General features: G+C 41.7%; 1 protein-coding gene across 1 annotated transcript in view; it reads left to right on the top strand.

Moving 5' to 3' along the window:
* Nucleotides 1–7,958, top strand: part of LOC121945704 (neural-cadherin) — a 143,142-nt gene extending 135,184 nt beyond the window's left edge. Inside the window, exon 35 of the mRNA XM_088084823.1 lies at nt 1–7,958. This exon is cut by the window's left edge and continues 144 nt beyond it. Coding sequence (XP_087940949.1) covers nt 1–501 — 501 coding nt within the window. The 3' untranslated portion in view covers nt 502–7,958.
* Nucleotides 7,959–17,939: the final 9,981 nt, after the last annotated feature.

The following is a 17,939-nucleotide window of genomic DNA, read 5'->3' as shown; positions in this document are numbered from 1 at the left end:
GCTCCTTACCTCAGCATCCCGCACCTCCATCACCACTACCAGCACGCCGCCGCCAAAAGCTACACCGGCGATGCCGCCTACGCCAACTACGCCACTCATGCAGGTGGGGACGCAGAGACGAGCCACGGTTTCGCCCCGTTGGGGTCGCGCTCTCACGGAGACTTTAAAAGCTACGTGGCGAGAATCATCTGGGAGGCGGACAACGACAGCGAGGCGCTGCCGCCGGACGCCTACCACGTGTGGTGCGTGGAGGGTTCGGGGTCGTCGGCAGGAAGCCTGAGCTCGCTGGGGTCGGCCGCGTCACTTAGAAACATTGTCGGTGGTGACGAGGAGGAGGACGAGGACGAGGAGGGGGGATTTGTTTACGACAGGCTGTCGCGGTGGGGCCCCAAGTTCCAGGCACTGAGCGAGATGTATGACCGGCCCCAGCTGGCGCTCACATACAGGGACGCCGTGGCGTACATACAGAGGAGCCACGAGCCCCTGCCGTACCACCACTAGGGGGCGCCGCAGAGGCCATACAGAGAGGGCGGGGCTCAGCGCTGCGTTCACGTCCGATCCGAAACCAAAAAATAAAACCAGGGAGAGCTGCTCAGATCCAAATTGCAATATTATAAAGAATATTTTCTGACAGCGATTTTTATTTCAATTATCTGCAAAGTTAAAAAATCAAACCTGATCGGCAACCTTTATCGACGTCAGTTTCTCGTGCTGCGTTCGGACGCCTTTCACAATTTGAACCTTTGAAAAATGAGCAAATGGGTTTGATTTCTGTGAAAAAACTCGGCTAGAAATGCAACAACCTGGTGAGAGATGTCCCTAAAAATGCAAGAAATCAGGAAAGGGTGAATTAACAGAAAATTAGTCTAAAAAAATAGAGGAATTATTTTAAATTAATAATAATGAATTAAAAAGTAGTGAAAATTACCCAGAAAACTTAATTTTATAATTATTATTACTATAGTCATTATCAACCTTTTTTTGTTTTTTTGGTTATTTTTGACCTTTATATTTGTTTTAGGTTTTTTTTAAACCTTATTTATGCTAAATTTTCAGTAACTAAAACAATGTCTAAGTAAAAAAAAGTTAGAAAATGATTATAAAAAATATGTAATATAATTATATATTGAAATGAATAACATTTACATTTTTAGCACTTTTTCAAGCCATTTCTAAGTTTTTTTTCCTTTTTTGTTTGCTAATTTTCACACTGTAGAGATGTTATTTTAGATCAGGGATGTCCAAACTTTTTCTCTTTAAGGGCCATAAGTGAACCCTAACGGAGGACGACGGCCCCGAAACAAACACCTCTGATATCATTTTGGTAAAATGCAATTTGTGAAATGAAAGCGAGAACCTGGACTGAAAAGCTTTTTGTCCGCGTGTCAAAATCTTTGCCTCTGCGTTTTTTCTCACTTCTCTTGTGCAAACTTTCTGCACAAAGTGGCACCCCACAATCATAAAAAAAACGTAATAATTAGGGACCCTTAATATTTAGGAAAAAAATTACCTCACAAAAAATAAAACAGCATAAACAGCTTTTTCATAGTTTAAAAACAAAGAATTTTAAATTCTTCAGCCAGAAACATCTGACAGGTCAAATCAAAGCTGTTCTGTATTGTTTATTGACTTTAGTTGACTTTTTTGTCTCTGTTAAGTGTCTTTGAGTATTGTGAAAAGAGCTCTATAAATAAAATGTATTATTATTATTATTATTATTATTATTATTATTATTATTATTATTAAAGTTTTTGCCGGGTAGCTCAGTTTCAGACGTTCTGCTCGTCCGAAACGAACAACTTCCAAATAAAGTGTGACTTATTACAGACGAGGACTAGAACAGGCAGGAGACATATTTTGTGAAGGAAGAAGGTTTTTTGAAATCATGCACGTCAAGAATAAAGTCAGAAGTATTATTATTCCCAACAAAATGACAAATGACACAAAGCCACATTTCTCCAGAGTAAACTGCAGTATGACAGAGGAGAGAACTCTAGTGGTTTTAGTAAATTTCATGACAGTAAAGTGAGTTTTAGGGAAGATGCCAAGCATCAGGTTTTATTTTTTTTTTAAAAAAGTGCTGTAGCATGAACACAAGGCACCGTTTATTTTGTGAAGTGAAAGTCATTACAGCAGACTTGACAACAGAGACGCTACTGACTGTAATAGAAATTCCCTTTTTACATGTAAAGGCACAGTTTTTCCTAAATAAGTTCAAGTCTGTCAGTATCTTTCCATTTTTGTGTCATGCGTTGTCTGTAAGTCTCACAAAGCTGACTTTATTCTAGAAATTTTATTTCAACTCAATTCCAGAAATATCCACTTTTTTCCTAAACATTTTGACTTTTTTCTCGACATTGTATTTCAACATTATTCTCTACGTGCATGATGAAAAAAAGAGAATTTCTGCTGCCTGGTGCTGATCCTCCGCTGTGATCTCAAGTCTCAGTAATCTCTTTGTATTTGCCTGCACAGTTTGTGCCGGCCAGCAGGCGGCGCTGCTGCGGAGGTTTTGATGAGGCTGAATGCTGCTGCACCTTTAAGCCTCGTCGGCTGCTGCTGACGCGCCTCCAGACTCTCGGTCCTGATTGGCTGCTGCTTCAGGTGAAAGGTGAGAGGAAGCAGTGAGTTCAGTGAGGAGGAGAGCAGGAGACTGATGTGAGTAAAACGAGCTCAAACTGAGGTCACTTTTACAGATTCAGACTCTAAATTCAGCTGAAAATGTTTTGTTGTTTGTAGGAAATGAGACTTTCAGGAGCACAGAAATTCACGTTTAAAGAGTTTTAGTTTTTGTGCTTTTTTCAGCTTTCACACATTTTGGATGTGATTTTTTTTGTTGCGGGTGTAAAAACAGGCCTCTCTGCGGCTGCAGCACTTTGTATTTGATGTCTGCTTTTATATCAGAGCAGCTACAAAAACTCAATTTATCAATTATTATTATTATTATTTTTATTATTATTATTATTATCTGTATAAGGTTTTGTTTTCTTTTGTATATTTATTATCACATAAGAATCCTCACAACTGACAAATACTTTCTTTGTAAAATGTCATGATTTATGGAATAACTAACTTGTTGCTATTTTTCTGTCATTTTATTAATTTCAAACCATTTAAAAGTTACCAAAACCAAACTGCTGAGTCTTTGTGCAGATGATCGTCTGCTCAGAGGCCGTACAAGGTTCTGTTTTCTGCCTCTGTGTTAAATTTTATTTTTTTAGTACTAGAGCGGCTTCGTTTTTCTAGTAATCTGCAGGAATTCTGTAAATGAATTGCCTCTGAATATGAGATGAGAATTTCATGAAAAAAAGCAGAAATCAAGCCTTAAAATGTAACAAAGCGACAGAGATTTGCAGCTCTGTTCAGTTAGTTAATCTCGTCTTTGTGTTTAAAGACGTTCAGGAAACAGCAGCAGACACGATGCGGTCTGAGCGGCTCTCGGTGAGCGCGGCGTGAACGCAGCAGCTCTGCTCCCTCCTGCAGACGGATGACGGCAGTGACGTGGCGACGCGCTCAGGGCCGCGGCTTGATCATGTGATGACTCTTCATGTAGAAAAGCAGCTGCAGAGTTCAGAGGCCGCAGATGACAAAGCACAGAGAGAAGCTGATGAACCGGCTGCACACGGGACATCTTTATTTATTCCCCCTTTTTTTGGCGCCCTGCACTGATTTCATTTGTCGGCAGTTTGTGGGTCGCCGACTTTTATTCTCTCCAAACTTTTAGAGTAAAAGGTGACTGTTTTTTATGTCTCCTGGAGGAAAATTACCATCAAACTATGTCAGGAATGTTGTGGGCGACGGTGAGAGCGATTCTGGTTCATTCGTTTCCAACATCACGGCCTCGACGCGAGTCTCACAAGGAGAACTCAAAGTTCCTCTTAAAGGGCATTTTAATGTAGTGTTGTAATCTTTTTATCTCCGCTCCGACAGTCTGAACTTTGACCCGACAAACAAAAAGAAAACCTCAGAAGGACAAACTTTTCTTTCATCTTTTTCCTCAAGACACATCTTTTCACGCCAGCGTTTCCGCAGATGAACCTGAAACACGAGGAGCGGCTTTGATTTCCTCCTTTCTACCTTCCTGTTGCACTAGTGAAAGATTCAGAGTCAAAAAAGACACCAGGTGAAACACTTTAAACCCCTCAAACGTGTAAAATAAGATTTGATACTTTTCAGATGAGAGATTATTTTTATATTCCCTCGTAGAAACTTCCCAGGAGCGCGTTAAAGGGACAGCTCACATCTTTTGTGCGTGAGCTGCTGATCCGTCGTCAGTCTGTCACCTGCAGTAGATATCAGTCAGTTCTTCAGGTGTTTGGATGCTTCTCTGTCCACAGCAGCACATCGGCTCCCGCTTTATTCCCAAAACTGTGTCGACGGACATCTGCTGCCGGTGACACGCCGACTGTCGAGAAGCGCCCCGCTTTAAAACAGCCAAACTGTCCCGTTATCTTGTGTTTTTGTTGTTTTCCTTGTTGCTCAGCGTGTTCGTGGGTCCGTGTGCAGACGGTCGTCGTGAAGCCGCCGTGGCTCCGAGTGTGTTTGTGTCACGCAGCAGGCGGAGGAGCTGCAGACGTGCAGCTAAATCACATCCAGACGTTAACGTGAGCTTAAAGGCCCTGAGAGTGCAGACGCCGTCAGCTGGCTTTATACGCCGCAGATCAGCGTTGGTCAAATGCGTGTTGAGATTTATTCAAGAGAAAGCACAAAATAAGTTTTAATCGTCTGAAAGTTCAGATCTGAGAGCGCACAGTCACCTAACTGCAGGACCACCTGTGAGCACAAAATCATTTCGAACCTTTTGAGAATTGATAAGAATTGTCAAAAAATCCTCTAAAATGCCACATTCAGACACCAAGACCTTCAGAAACACAGCAGAAAAAGCCACGCTGGGATTTGGTGTCAAAACTTTTGAAATTTGGACATTTCTGTAAGAATTGGCATTTTTTGGCGATTGGATGGCGAGAACTTGTGTCTTAGAAACTGCTCAGAAGCCCCCAGAAATCCTCGTAATCCATCAGGGGCCTCATGTACAAAGACTTGCGTGGATTTCCTACTGAAACATGGCGTACGCTCAAATCCAGAAAACGTCGTACGCACAAAAAAATCCTGATGTATGAATCTGTGCGCACGCATGAATCCAAGCACATTCCCTTTGTACATCCCAATCAGCGTGGAATTGAGCGCACATGTTGGAGTACCCGACCACTCCCTGTCCACGCCCCCATTTAAATACGCAAATCATATTTAAATAAGCCCTGCACCTGAGATTCCCCTCTCTGCACGAACAGAAAATAAGAAACAAAAGATGAGTAAGACGGGATTTTAAGCTTCCATTCATTAAGTTTATACACTTACACGGATCACACACTATTGTTGCAAATTAGTGCAGAAGTGCGCCGGGGAGAAGGTGAGGCAGATAAGTCTTTACGCACACTTTACGCACGGGGTTATTAACATGAGTACGTTGCGCACAGTGACAAACAGGGGCTTGTTAGAAAGATCTGAAACTGTAGTTTAACCAGCAAAACACAGCAAGTCACTAACGCTAACCGCTGACTAGTAATGATGCGGTGAAGACGGGATATGATTTGGGGGCGCACATGCTCAATGCGCATCACAGGGACTAATACTAGGACAATTACACGACAAATTTACTTACCAAGAAGCCACCCATCGCGCACAGTGCCAGCTTATCTGTTCCCAACCATGCTGTTACTCAGAATGCGTGAATCGTGCGTTGAACCAGGCCACCTCGCCGCAATGTTGGTTAACTGCATTTGCGCATCACATATGATCTGTACATTGATGGAATGAAAGTGTTTCCTGTTCACGTATACAAATTCATCATGTGACGGCGCTTTTATAGCAATGTGTGTGCAGTCGATAGCTCCGATTACATTAGGAAAACCGGCTCTCGCTGCAAATTGCGCTTTAATGTTGACCTGTTCAGCTGCATGGTATGGGAATTTGATATATCTGGCTGACATGCGGATAATTCCGTCCCATACGGCTGGCATGGCTCGGCTGAGGGTCGACCGGCACGGTCCCGATCGGTCGGCCAGCTCCCTCTGAAATGCCCCGGTTGCCAGGAACCCCAGTGTGGTCAGCACCTGTATGGGCACAGGCAGCGCATGGCTCCTGGCTGTGTTGCGCTCCAAGGCCGGCCGCAGCTCTGCGCACAGTTCCACGAGGATTGCCCTCGGGAACCTAAAGCGGCTGATGAGCCAGTCGTCATCGTGTGCCAGTACGTCGTCTCTGTCTCGAAACACACGCTCTCTTCTAATTGCACCATTTGCAATGTCCTCTAATGCTGCTAAAGCTGCCATTGTTTTCAGCGGTACTTTTTGCACCACTTTGCGCACGCTTTTATATCCACTCATGTAATTGGAGACACGTATGTGTGTGTGTGTGTGTGTGTTAATTGTTCACTGGTGTTAATTGTTCATGTGTCTCTGATGTGCACATCATTAAGTCATCATTCAGAGGACGGATTGGTTACACATGTGTTTATTTTATGTTTCCCAGGATCAACTCTGAGTGTCGCCAAAGTATCAACGGCTGTAGAAACGTGCGTACGCCAGCTATGAAGTTGGCGTGAGGCACCGCACATTTCCACGGTCATTTCACTCTTGATACATCTGAACTTTGCCGTGAGAAAGAGCGTACGCCACGTTTTTGTGCGTACGCACCCTTTGTACATGAGGCCCCAGGTGTCTAGTTTTTAGCTGTAAAGTCACTATAGGTGAAATGGGGTCTAACATCATCACGCGTGATTAGAACCGAGCTCACTGAACCCTGCAGAGTCTCAGCTCTGCGCTCGGACTCAAACTGTGAATTTCCAACAGTGTTTCGGGACCCCGGTGTGCAGAAATATCCAAATACAACAAGAAAAAATGACAAAGTTGCACATTTGCGTGCAAAAAACTGCATGGGACCGTCCTGAAGTGGGCAGGTCTGCAGAGGAAAGACTGATGGGAACCCACAGAACCCGTTTTCATTCAGACCTCAGGTCAGAGGTCAGAGGTCACAGGGACCTCTGTGAAATGGCCAAGCTGTTTTTCCATTGCCAAAATTTCGCTCCTTTACTGAGAAGTTTCTCAGTAAATGTCATTTGATAGCAAAATCTTTAGCTTTAAAACCAGCCCACCACAGCCAGTTAACCCTCTCAGACCTGAACAAATGGGCTTGATTTCAATCATTTCAGTAACATGGTAAGAAGGTGACGAGCAGCTTCAGAAATGGCCCAAAAATCTGTAAAATAAAGATAATAAATAAAGAGTGCAGAGAAACGGACCTGAAAAATAAGCAAAAAATGTGAGAAAATAAAGACACGATTTCCAGAAAAAAGTTTCAGGTAATTTTTTTAACTTATTTTTTAACTTATTCTTTTGATTTTTGGAAAAGAGATTCATAGAAAAGATAAAAAAGATAAGAATAAATAAATCAGTTTCGTACGTGCGTGCGGTGACCGTGAGCAGGCCCGGAGTGCAATCAGGGAGTTAAGTTTTATCTGGATATCTGAAGTCTTTACAGCGAAACTCAATCCTCAAACCGCAAAACTCCACCAACGGATCTGAACGTTTTTTAAGCTTTTTTCATTTCTGCTTTAACTCATCAGTCGTTCCCAAAACACATTCAGGACGCAGACTAATGTTTGCCGCAGAGGTGGTTCGATTTCTCCTCTGGTAGCTGAATTAAAGCGAATCGTTCTCAAAGCTATGCATCCAAACGGAGCAGCACAGGTGTCCTTTTCTGCAGATGTTGTGTCGTTCTGTGACACGTCTGTGAGTGTTTGTGTCGATCCAGTGTTTCTACAGCAGGTCAGTGTGTGTGTGTGTGTGTGTGTGTGTGTTTTTATCTGTATGATATGTTGTACATATGGACGTTTTTTAGCAGCCTGACATGGAATATTCCTTTTGTACATGACTTTTAATAAAAATGGATTTTCCCCCAAAGTTTGATCTGTTCTCTGGTGATCATTTTCACTTTCCTTCTTTTTTTGATTTTTTTTTTTTTAAATTAGTGAGAGTAAGGTAGGTTAGTAAGGTCCACATGTTTAATAAATCACGACATGTTCAGTTTTATTTCATAAAATGTGAACAACACGTCAACTTAGAACAAAAGAAATAAAACTCATTTTAAGAGTAAAGAGAAATGACACTTCAACTGATTTTTCAACGTGCGATACTATGACTTTTTTCGACATTAAGAACAATGACTTTTCTGACCATGTTTAGGACGTCATTTTTCCACATTTTTAGACACACTATAGCCTTGCTTTTTGGGGTCATTTTTTCAACATGTCATGTTTTTGGCTCTTTTTGCAACATTCTATGCCACGGCGTGTCCCGGGACCGTATTTTCTGTGATTTTCGGCAGTTTTCAGCTGTTCTCGGAATGCCATTTTTGGACATTTATCGCCATACTATAGTACTGCTTTTTTGGTTATTTTTTCGACATACCATATTATGTTTTTTTGTCTCTTTTAGCAACATTCTATGCCATGACGTGTCTCTGCAGCTATTTTATGGTGTTTTGAGCCATTTTCGGATGTTTTTTCAACACTGTATGCTGTAACATGCCATTATATTCTATTCTAGGTGGTTTTCAAAGTCAGATTTTGAGATTTGAACCATACTATGGCCTTGCTTTTTTGGTCATTTTTTCAACATGCTATTTTTTTTTGGGGGGGGGGGCATTTTTTGATGTTTTTTTCAACACTGCATGCTATAACATGCTATTATATCCTATTCTAAGTGGTTTTCAGCTGTTTTTTGAACATGTGAAATTTTGACAATTTCGCCATACTATAGCTTGCTCTTTTTGTCATTTTTTCAGCATGCTATTTTAAGGTTTTTGGGGCTGTTTTTGGATTTTTTTTCAACACTGTATAGTTTAATATGAAATAACATGTTATTCTAAGTGGTTTTTAGCTCTTTTTTGGACAATGGCAAATTTTGAAATATTTTGCCTTACTATAGCCTTGCTTTTTTGGTCATTTTTCGAATTGCCAAATTACAGTGTTTTTGCAACTTTCTATGCTATGGCGTGTGTAGACACGCTATTTAATGTAGTTTTCAACTGTTTTCACCTGTTTTTGGAATATGTCATTTTTTGACATTTTTGCCTTTTAGCTCACTATAGCCTTGCTTTTTTGGTCTTTTTTTGACATGCCAAATTATGGTGTTTTTTTCTGTTTTTGCAAGTCTCGCTATCACGCTATTTAATGCTGTTCTAAGCTGTTTTCAGCTGTTTTTGGGACATGTCATTTTTTGACATCTTTTCCTTTTGCCTTACTATAGCCTTGCTTTCTGGGTCACTTTTTTAACATGCCAAATTCTTTAATGCTGTTCTAAGCTCTTTTCTGCAGTTTTTGGGACATGTCATTTTTTGACATCTTAGCCTTACTATAGCCTTGCTTTTTGGGTCACTTCTTGGACGTGCCAAATTATGGTGTTTTCGTCCATTTTTGCAACTTTCTATGCTACGGTATGTCTAGGCACACTATTTAATGTAGTTTTCAACTGTTTCGGGCTGTTTTTGGGACATGTCATTTTTTGACATTTTTGCCTTTTGCCTTACTATAGTCTTGCTGTTTGGGTCACTTTTTGGACGTGCCAAATTATGGTGTTTTTGGACATTTTTGCAACTTTATATGCTATAGCGTGTCTAGGCATGCTATTTAATGTAGTTTTCAACTATTTTCAGCAGTTTTTGGGACATGTCATTTTTTGACATTTTTGCCTTTTGCCTTACTATAGCCTTGCTTTTTGGGTCTTGTTTTCGACGTGCCAAATTATGGTGTTTTTGGACATTTTTGCAACTTTCTATGCTACGGCGTGTGTAGACACACTATTTAATGTGGTTTTCAACTATTTTCAGCTGTTTTTGGGACATGTCATTTTTGGACATTTTTGCCGTTTGCCTTACTATAGCCTTGCTTTTTGGGTCACTTTTTGGACGTGCAAAATTATGGTGTTTTTGGACGTTTTTGCAACTTTATATGCTAGAGCGTGTCTAGGCATGCTATTTAATATAGTTTTCAACTATTTTCAGCAGTTTTTGGGACATGTCATTTTTTGAGATTTTTGCCTTTTGCCTTACTATAGCCTTGCTTTTTGGGTCACTTTTTGGACGTGCCAAATTATGGTCTTTTTGGACATTTTTGCAACTTTCTATGCTACGGCGTGTGTAGACACGTTATTTAATGTGGTTTTAAACTGTTTTCAGCTGTTTTTGGGACATGTCATTTTTTGACATTTTTGCCTTTTGCCTTACTATAGCCTTGCTTTTTGGGTCTTGTTTTCGACGTGCCAAATTATGGTGTTTTTGGACGTTTTTTGCAACTTTCTATGCTACGGTATGTCTAGGCACGCTATTTAATGTAGTTTTCAACTGTTTCGGGCTGTTTTTGGGACATGTCATTTTTTGACATTTTTGCCTTTTGCCTTACTATAGCCTTGCTTTTTGGGTCACTTCTTGGACGTGCTAAATTATGGTGTTTTTGTCCATTTTTGCAACTTTCTATGCTATAGCGTGTCTAGGCATGCTATTTCAGAATCAGAATCAGAATCAGAATACTTTATTCATCCCAAGGGAAATTCTGTTCGTAACAGTGCTCCGCTCAACAACAACAAACAGGTAAGAAAAACAAGACAATGCACATAGTGCACATAATGACAGAATAAAACTATATACATAGTGCAAAGAGCAGTGCGCAAGAAATAAATAAGACTGTACAATAAGTGTCAGGTTATTATGAAATAACCTGACACTGTGCAGTGAGTGTGGAAGGATGACTGTACTAAAGCTTATGCCGCATTTGAAAATTCCGACCGTCTACAGGTCCTTAAACGCACCACAGACGTGTCGATCGGCTCAGAGCAGACGTCGGCTGAACATTCCCTGCAGCGTGTGCGTCCATAGAGCCGTGAGTTATGTTGTTTGACATGTTGTACATGTGGTACACTGTTAATTCTGTTTATCTTTGAGTCAATTGATGACTTAGCAATAGTTTGTCATCTGATTTGGTAATATGAACAGTTAGCCGCTAATGAGTGGAGTTGGATATGAGTTAACTGCTAACTAGCAATAGCCTGAGAGGTGTATTTGCTGTTTGCTAGTCCCTGTTGTTTATACATTGCATACTGCATGCTATGATCAGTGACACCATCTCTTCTGCTTATGTTGCATATCTAAGTGATCATTCTGTGTTAATTGTTCAATCCTGACTTTGAGTTTATAACTCATTTGAAGCTGTAATTTCCGTTGTTATCTTGTTAGAGATACACATCCCAGCTCAGTATATTTTTATGTTTAATTGGTGATTTATTTTCTAATCAGCCTGTATTGTTGTGTTTATATTGCAGTAACCACACACATGCGCACGGATTTCATAAAGAGCTGAAACTTTATTCCTGGACTCTGTTTTCCTTCTGCACTTACCCGCACATTAACAAGTGTCCTGACCGACACTCTGAAGTGATTGCTGCCACCCAATATCCCCATACAGTCTCATACAATGACAGTGAATTTACAGAGATGAGTTGTACAGTTTTATTGCCACTGGGAGAAAGGACCTTCTGTGACGCTCAGTTTTTGAGGTGGGTGGTCTGAGTCTGTTGGTCCGTGTGCTCCTGTGCTGGACCAGGAGCTGATGGAGGGGGTGGGTGTTGTTGTCCAGGATGCTCCGTAGTTTGAGAAGCATCCTTCTCTCCATCACTGTCTCCAAGGAGTCCAGTTTCACCCCCACCACATCACCAGCTTTGCGGATGAGTCTGTCGAGTCTGTTTGCATCTGCAGCCCTCAGTCTGCTGCCCCAGCACACCACAGCAAACAGAATCGCACTAGACACCACAGACTCATCGAACATCCTCAGCATCGTCCTGCAGATGTTGAAGGACCTGAGCCTCCTCAGGAAGTAGAGGCGGCTCTGTCCTTTCTTATAAAGGGCTTCGGCGTTCCAAGCCCAGTCCAGTTTATTGTCCATGTGGACTCCTAGATATTTATAGTCCTCCACAGTGTCCACGTTGACCCCCTGGATGGAAACAGGGGTCACAGGAGGCCTGGTCCTCCTCAGGTCCACCACCAGTTCCTTAGACTTTGCCACATTGAGCTGCAGGTGGTTCAGCTCACACCATGAGACAAAGTCCTACACCACAGCCCTGTACTCAGTCTCCTCACCCCTGCTGATACATCCAACTATGGCAGAGTCATCAGAAAACTTCTGAAGGTGGCAGAGCTCTGACCGATAGCTGAAGTCCGTGGTGTAAAGGGTGAAGAGAAAGGGAGAGAACAGTTCCCTGAGGTGCCCCAGTGTTACTGACCACTCTGTCTGACACACAGCTCTGCAGGCGCACATACTGTGGTCTGCCAGTCAGGTACTCAATAATCCAGGACACAAGAGGGGCTTCAACCTGCATCTCCGTCAGCTTCTCACCCAGCAGAGCCGGCCTGATGGTGTCAAAGGCGCTGGAGAAATCAAAAAACATGATCCTCACAGAGCTGGCTGGCTGGTCCAGGTGAGTGTAGACTCGGTTCAGCAGGTAGATGATGGCATCATCTACTCCCAGGTGGGGCTGGTAGGCGAACTGGAGTGGGTCCAGGGATGCGGTGACCATGGGCCGAAGCTGATCCAGAATCAGGCGCTCCAGGGTCTTCATAACGTGTGACGTCAGAGCCACTGGTCTGTAGTCCTTATTGCTCCTGGGATGGGGAGTCTTCGGGACCGGAACCAGGCATGATGTCTTCCACGTCACAGGGACCCTCTGGAGGCTGAGACTCAGGGTGTAGAGTCGATGTAGAACTCCACACAGCTGGGGGCGACGCTTGAGCACCCCAGGCCTGACACCGTCAGGGCCTGCTGCCTTGCCTGTGTGGAGGGCTCTCAGCTGATTCCTGACCTGGACAACAGTCTGGGACAATGGAGGACCTGGTGGGGAGGGGAGAGGTGGGGTCTATGGGCTCTGATGTGACAAGGGGGCGGGTGGCTGAGCGAAGGTGTGAGGTGGAGGTGTGAGACCCTCACAGGACGATGAGTGAGGATAAGGGGGGTGTCAGGAGATCAAGGGGCGCTGGTCGGGCACAGACACCAGCAGGGACTGATGGGGGTTGAACCGGTGCCACTGAGTCAAATCTATTGGAAAACAGATTCAACTTGTTGGCCCTGTCCATGCTGCCCTCAACCTTCCTGCTGCCCTAAGGTCTGTAGCCGGTGATGGTGTTCATGCCACTCCAGACTTCCCGTATATTATTTGTCTGGAGTTTGGACTCCAGCTTCCTCCTGTAGTTCTCCTTGGCCTCCCTGATTTTTAACTTCAGGTGCCCCCGAATGATCCTCAGCTCCTCCCTTTTTAATATAGTTTTCAACTATTTTCAGCAGTTTTTGGGACGTGTCATTTTTTGACATTTTTGCCGTTTGCCTTACTATAGCCTTGCTTTTTGGGTTACTTTTTGGACGTGCCAAATTATGGTGTTTTTGGACGTTTTTGCAACTTTCTATGCTATAGCGTGTCTAGGCATGCTATTAAATGTAGTTTTCAACTATTTTCAGCAGTTTTTGGGACATGTCATTTTTTGATATTTTTACCTTTTGCCTTGCTTTTTGGGTCTTGTTTTCGACGTGCCAAATTATGGTGTTTTTTTCCATGTTTGCAACTTTCTATGCTACGGCGTGTGTAGACACGCTACTTAATGTAATTTTAAACTGTTTTCAGCTTTTTTGGGACATGTCATTTTTTGACAATTTTGCCTTTTGCCTTACTATAGCCTTGCTTTTTGGGTCTTGTTTTTGACGTGCCAAATTATGGTGTTTTTGGACATTTTTGTAACTTTCTATGCTACGGCGTGTGTAGACACTAGTGCTGGGCATAGATTAATTTTTTTAATCTAGATTAATCTCACTGCAATCCTGTAGTTAATCTAGATTAATCTAGATTAAAATTATAGATCTGAATTTTGCCAAAGACATTCAAAATAATATCTATCTATCTAAATGATGAAAATGCATCACAAAATGCTTGAGAAAGCTGTTCTACTATAATATTTGGTAAAGAAAAATAATGTTCCATAAGATTTACTTTGGTGTTTAACTTTTTTTTATTTTGTTAAACACAGACATTTAGGAGCACAGGTTCTGTCTCCATGTGGAAAAAGCTTTTTCCTGCTAACTGGAATGAACAGCAGAGGGCGCAGCCTCTGATAACATGACCCTAACTGAACTGTGGGCCTACATTAGAGGTCATGAAGAAGACCATTAACGGTCAGCAGCTTTGTGACACGGCTTGAGCCAATCACTCCGGTCACTCAGGCAGACCAGCTTCCGCCTTGTTCACGCCCCCTCCGCGTAATTCGACCAGGTATACATCCGCGCTTAAACAACAAAGTGAAATTGGTGCCTCGCTCACTGTATAGACCCAACTTAGTGAATAGTTTATCGCGCGATAAGAATCCCGCGTTAACGCAGCACGTTAACGCCGTTAACGGCCCAGCACTAGTAGACACGCTATTTAATGTGATTTTCAACTGCTTTCTGCTGTTTTTGGGACATGTCATTTTTTGACATTTTTGCCGTTTGCCTTACTATAGCCTTGCTTTTTGGGACACTTTTTGGACGTGCCAAATTATGGTGTTTTTGTCAATTTTTGCAACTTTCTCTGCTTCGGCGTGTATAGACACACTATTTAATGTAGTTTTCAACTATTTTCAGCTTTTTTTGGGACATGTCATTTTTTGACATTTTTGCCTTGTTTCTTGTTTTTTTAGCCACACAATATTCTAAGAAGGATAAAGACGTAAACACCCAAGCATCAAAGGTGTAAATCAAGACAAACAGTTAACTCAAGCCCTTTTACAGGAGTTAAATGTACCGTCTAACACAGAGTCTAAGCAACATAAGGCAAAAGCACAAATGGCCCCAAAAAGCACACAGTGATCTGTTGATCCTCTTTTGTCTTGAGGTCCCTCTCGTCATGACTCTGTCCACAGTCCGTCTCCCCTCATTGGCTGGCCTTGGGTGGCGTGTTCGAATAGAACCTGACTGTTCCTCCTTGGTATGTCATGTTGGAGTAGAAACTTCCTCCTCCTGCTCCTGGGGAGATTCCAACCTTTTACATGTGGTTTCCGGTCAATGACTGCTCAAACGGCTGCTGCTGATGATTCACGAACATTTTAAACATGCTCATGAGCCAGGGTGCAGGTGTTAACATGTTGTAGAAAAAGGTTCATTGCCTGCTTGGGTAATGAGCAGCTTGGAATAAAACAGCTGTTTATGATGGTTTGGGCCATTTTTGCAACATTCAATGATATGACATGTCTCTGCACACGATTTACTGCTATTTATAGCTGTTTTTGGGACGTGTGACTTTTTGACATTTTAGCCTTACTATAGCCTTGCTTTTTGGGTCATTTTTTTGACGTGCAAAATTATGGTGTTTTCGTCCATTTTTTCAGCTTTCTATGCTATGGCGTGTGTAGGCATGCTATTTAATGTGGTTTTCAACTATTTTCAGCAGTTTTTGGGACATGTCATTTTTTGAAATTTTTGCCTTTTGCCTTACTATAGCCTTGCTTTTTGGGTCTTGTTTTCGACGTGCCAAATTATGGTGTTTTTGTCAATTTTTGCAACTTTCTCTGCTACGGCGTGTATAGACACGCTATTTAATGTAGTTTTCAACTATTTTCAGCTTTTTTTGGGACATGTCATTTTTTGACATTTTTGCCTTTTGCCTTACTATAGCCTTGCTTTTTGGGTCTTGTTTTTGACGTGCCAAATTATGGTGTTTTTGGACGTTTTTGCAACTTTATATGCTATAGCGTGTCTAGGCATGCTATTTAATGTAGTTTTCAACTGTTTCGGGTTGTTTTTGGGACATGTCATTTTTTGACATTTTTGACTTTTGCCTTACTATAGCCTTGCTTTTTGGGTTACTTTTTGGACGTGCCAAATTATGGTGTTTTTGTCCATGTTTGCAACTTCCTATGCTACGGCATGTGTAGACACGCTACTTAATGTAGTTTTAAACTGTTTTCAGCTGTTTTTGGGACATGTCATTTTTGGACATTTTTGCCTTTTGCCTTACTATAGCCTTGCTTTTTGAGTCTTGTTTTCGACGTGCCAAATTATGGTGTTTTTGGACATTTTTGCAATTTTCTATGCTACGGCGTGTCTCGGCACGCTATTTAATGTAGTTTTCAAATTTCTTCAGCTGTTTTGGGGACGTGTCATTTTTTGACATTTTTGCCTTTTGCCTTACTATAGCCTTGCTTTTTGGGTCTTGTTTTCGACGTGCCAAATTATGGTGTTTTTGTCCATGTTTGCAACTTTCTATGTTACGGCGTGTCTATGCACACTATTTAATGTGGTTTTATGCTGTTTTTGGGACATGTCATTTTTTGACATTTTTGCCGTTTGCCTTACTATAGCCTTGCTTTTTAGGTCTTGTTTTCGACGTGCCAAATTATGGTGTTTTTGGACATTTTCGCAACTTTCTATGCGACGGCGTGTGTAGACACGCTATTTAATGTGGTTTTAAACTGTTTTCAGCTGTTTTTGGGACATGTCATTTTTGGACATTTTTGAGTTTTGCCTTACTATAGCCTTGCTTTTTGGGTCTTGTTTTCGACGTGCCAAATTATGGTGTTTTTGTCCATGTTTGCAACTTCCTATGCTACGGCGTGTCTCGGCACGCTATTTAATGTAGTTTTCAACTGTTTCGGGTTGTTTTTGGGACATGTCATTTTTTGACATTTTTGCCGTTTGCCTTACTATAGCCTTGCTTTTGGGTCATTTTTTCGACGTGCCAAATTATGGTGTTTTTGTCAATTTTTGCAACTTTCTCTGCTACGGCGTGTATAGACACGCTATTTAATGTAGTTTTCAACTATTTTCAGCTTTTTTTGGGACATGTCATTTTTTGACATTTTTGCCTTTTGCCTTACTATAGCCTTGCTTTTTGGGTCACTTCTTGGACGTGCCAAATTATGGTGTTTTTGTCCATTTTTGAAACTTTCTATGCTACGGCGTATGGAGACACGCTATTTAATGTAGTTTTCAACTGTTTCGGGTTGTTTTTGGGACATGTCATTTTTTGACATTTTTGCCTTTTGCCTTACTATAACCTTGCTTTTTGGGTCACTTCTTGGACGTGCCAAATTATGGTGTTTTTGGACATTTTTGCAACTTTCTATGCTACGGCGTGTCTCGGCACGCTATTTAATATAGTTATCAACTATTTTCAGCTGTTTTTGTGACATGTCATTTTTGGACATTTTTGACTTTTGCCTTACTATACTATAGCCTTGCTTTTTGGGTCTTGTTTTCGACTTGCCAAATTATGGTGTTTTTGTCCATTTTTGCAACTTTCTATGCTACGGCGTGTCTCGGCACGCTATTTAATGTAGTTTTCAACTTTTTTCAGCTGTTTTGGGGACGTGTCATTTTTTGACATTTTTGCTTTTTGCCTTACTATAGCCTTGCTTTTTGGGTTACTTTTTGGACGTGCCAAATTATGGTGTTTTTGTCCATGTTTGCAACTTCCTATGCTACGGCGTGTGTAGACACGCTACTTAATGTAGTTTTAAACTGTTTTCAGCTGTTTTTGGGACATGTCATTTTTGGACATTTTTGCCTTTTGCCTTACTATAGCCTTGCTTTTTGGGTCACTTCTTGGACGTGCCAAATTATGGTGTTTTTGGACATTTTTGCAACTTTCTATGCTACGGCGCGTGTAGGCACGCTATTTAATGTGGTTTTCAACTGTTTTCAGCAGTTTTTGGGACATGTCATTTTTGGACATTTTTCCTTTTGCCTTACTATAGCCTTGCTTTTTGGGTCTTGTTTTCGACGTGCCAAATTATGGTGTTTTTGGACATTTTTGCAACTTTCTATGCTACGGCGTGTCTCGGCACGCTATTTAATATAGTTATCAACTATTTTC

Source organism: Plectropomus leopardus, chromosome 11 (genome assembly GCF_026936395.1).
Source record: "Plectropomus leopardus strain MGB_pleo_1.0 chromosome 11, ASM2693639v1, whole genome shotgun sequence".
In the NCBI taxonomy this organism is placed as follows: Eukaryota; Metazoa; Chordata; class Actinopteri; order Perciformes; family Serranidae; genus Plectropomus; species Plectropomus leopardus.
The sequence above is the reverse complement of the archived record's forward strand: the minus strand, read 5'-3'. Positions and strand labels throughout refer to the sequence as shown.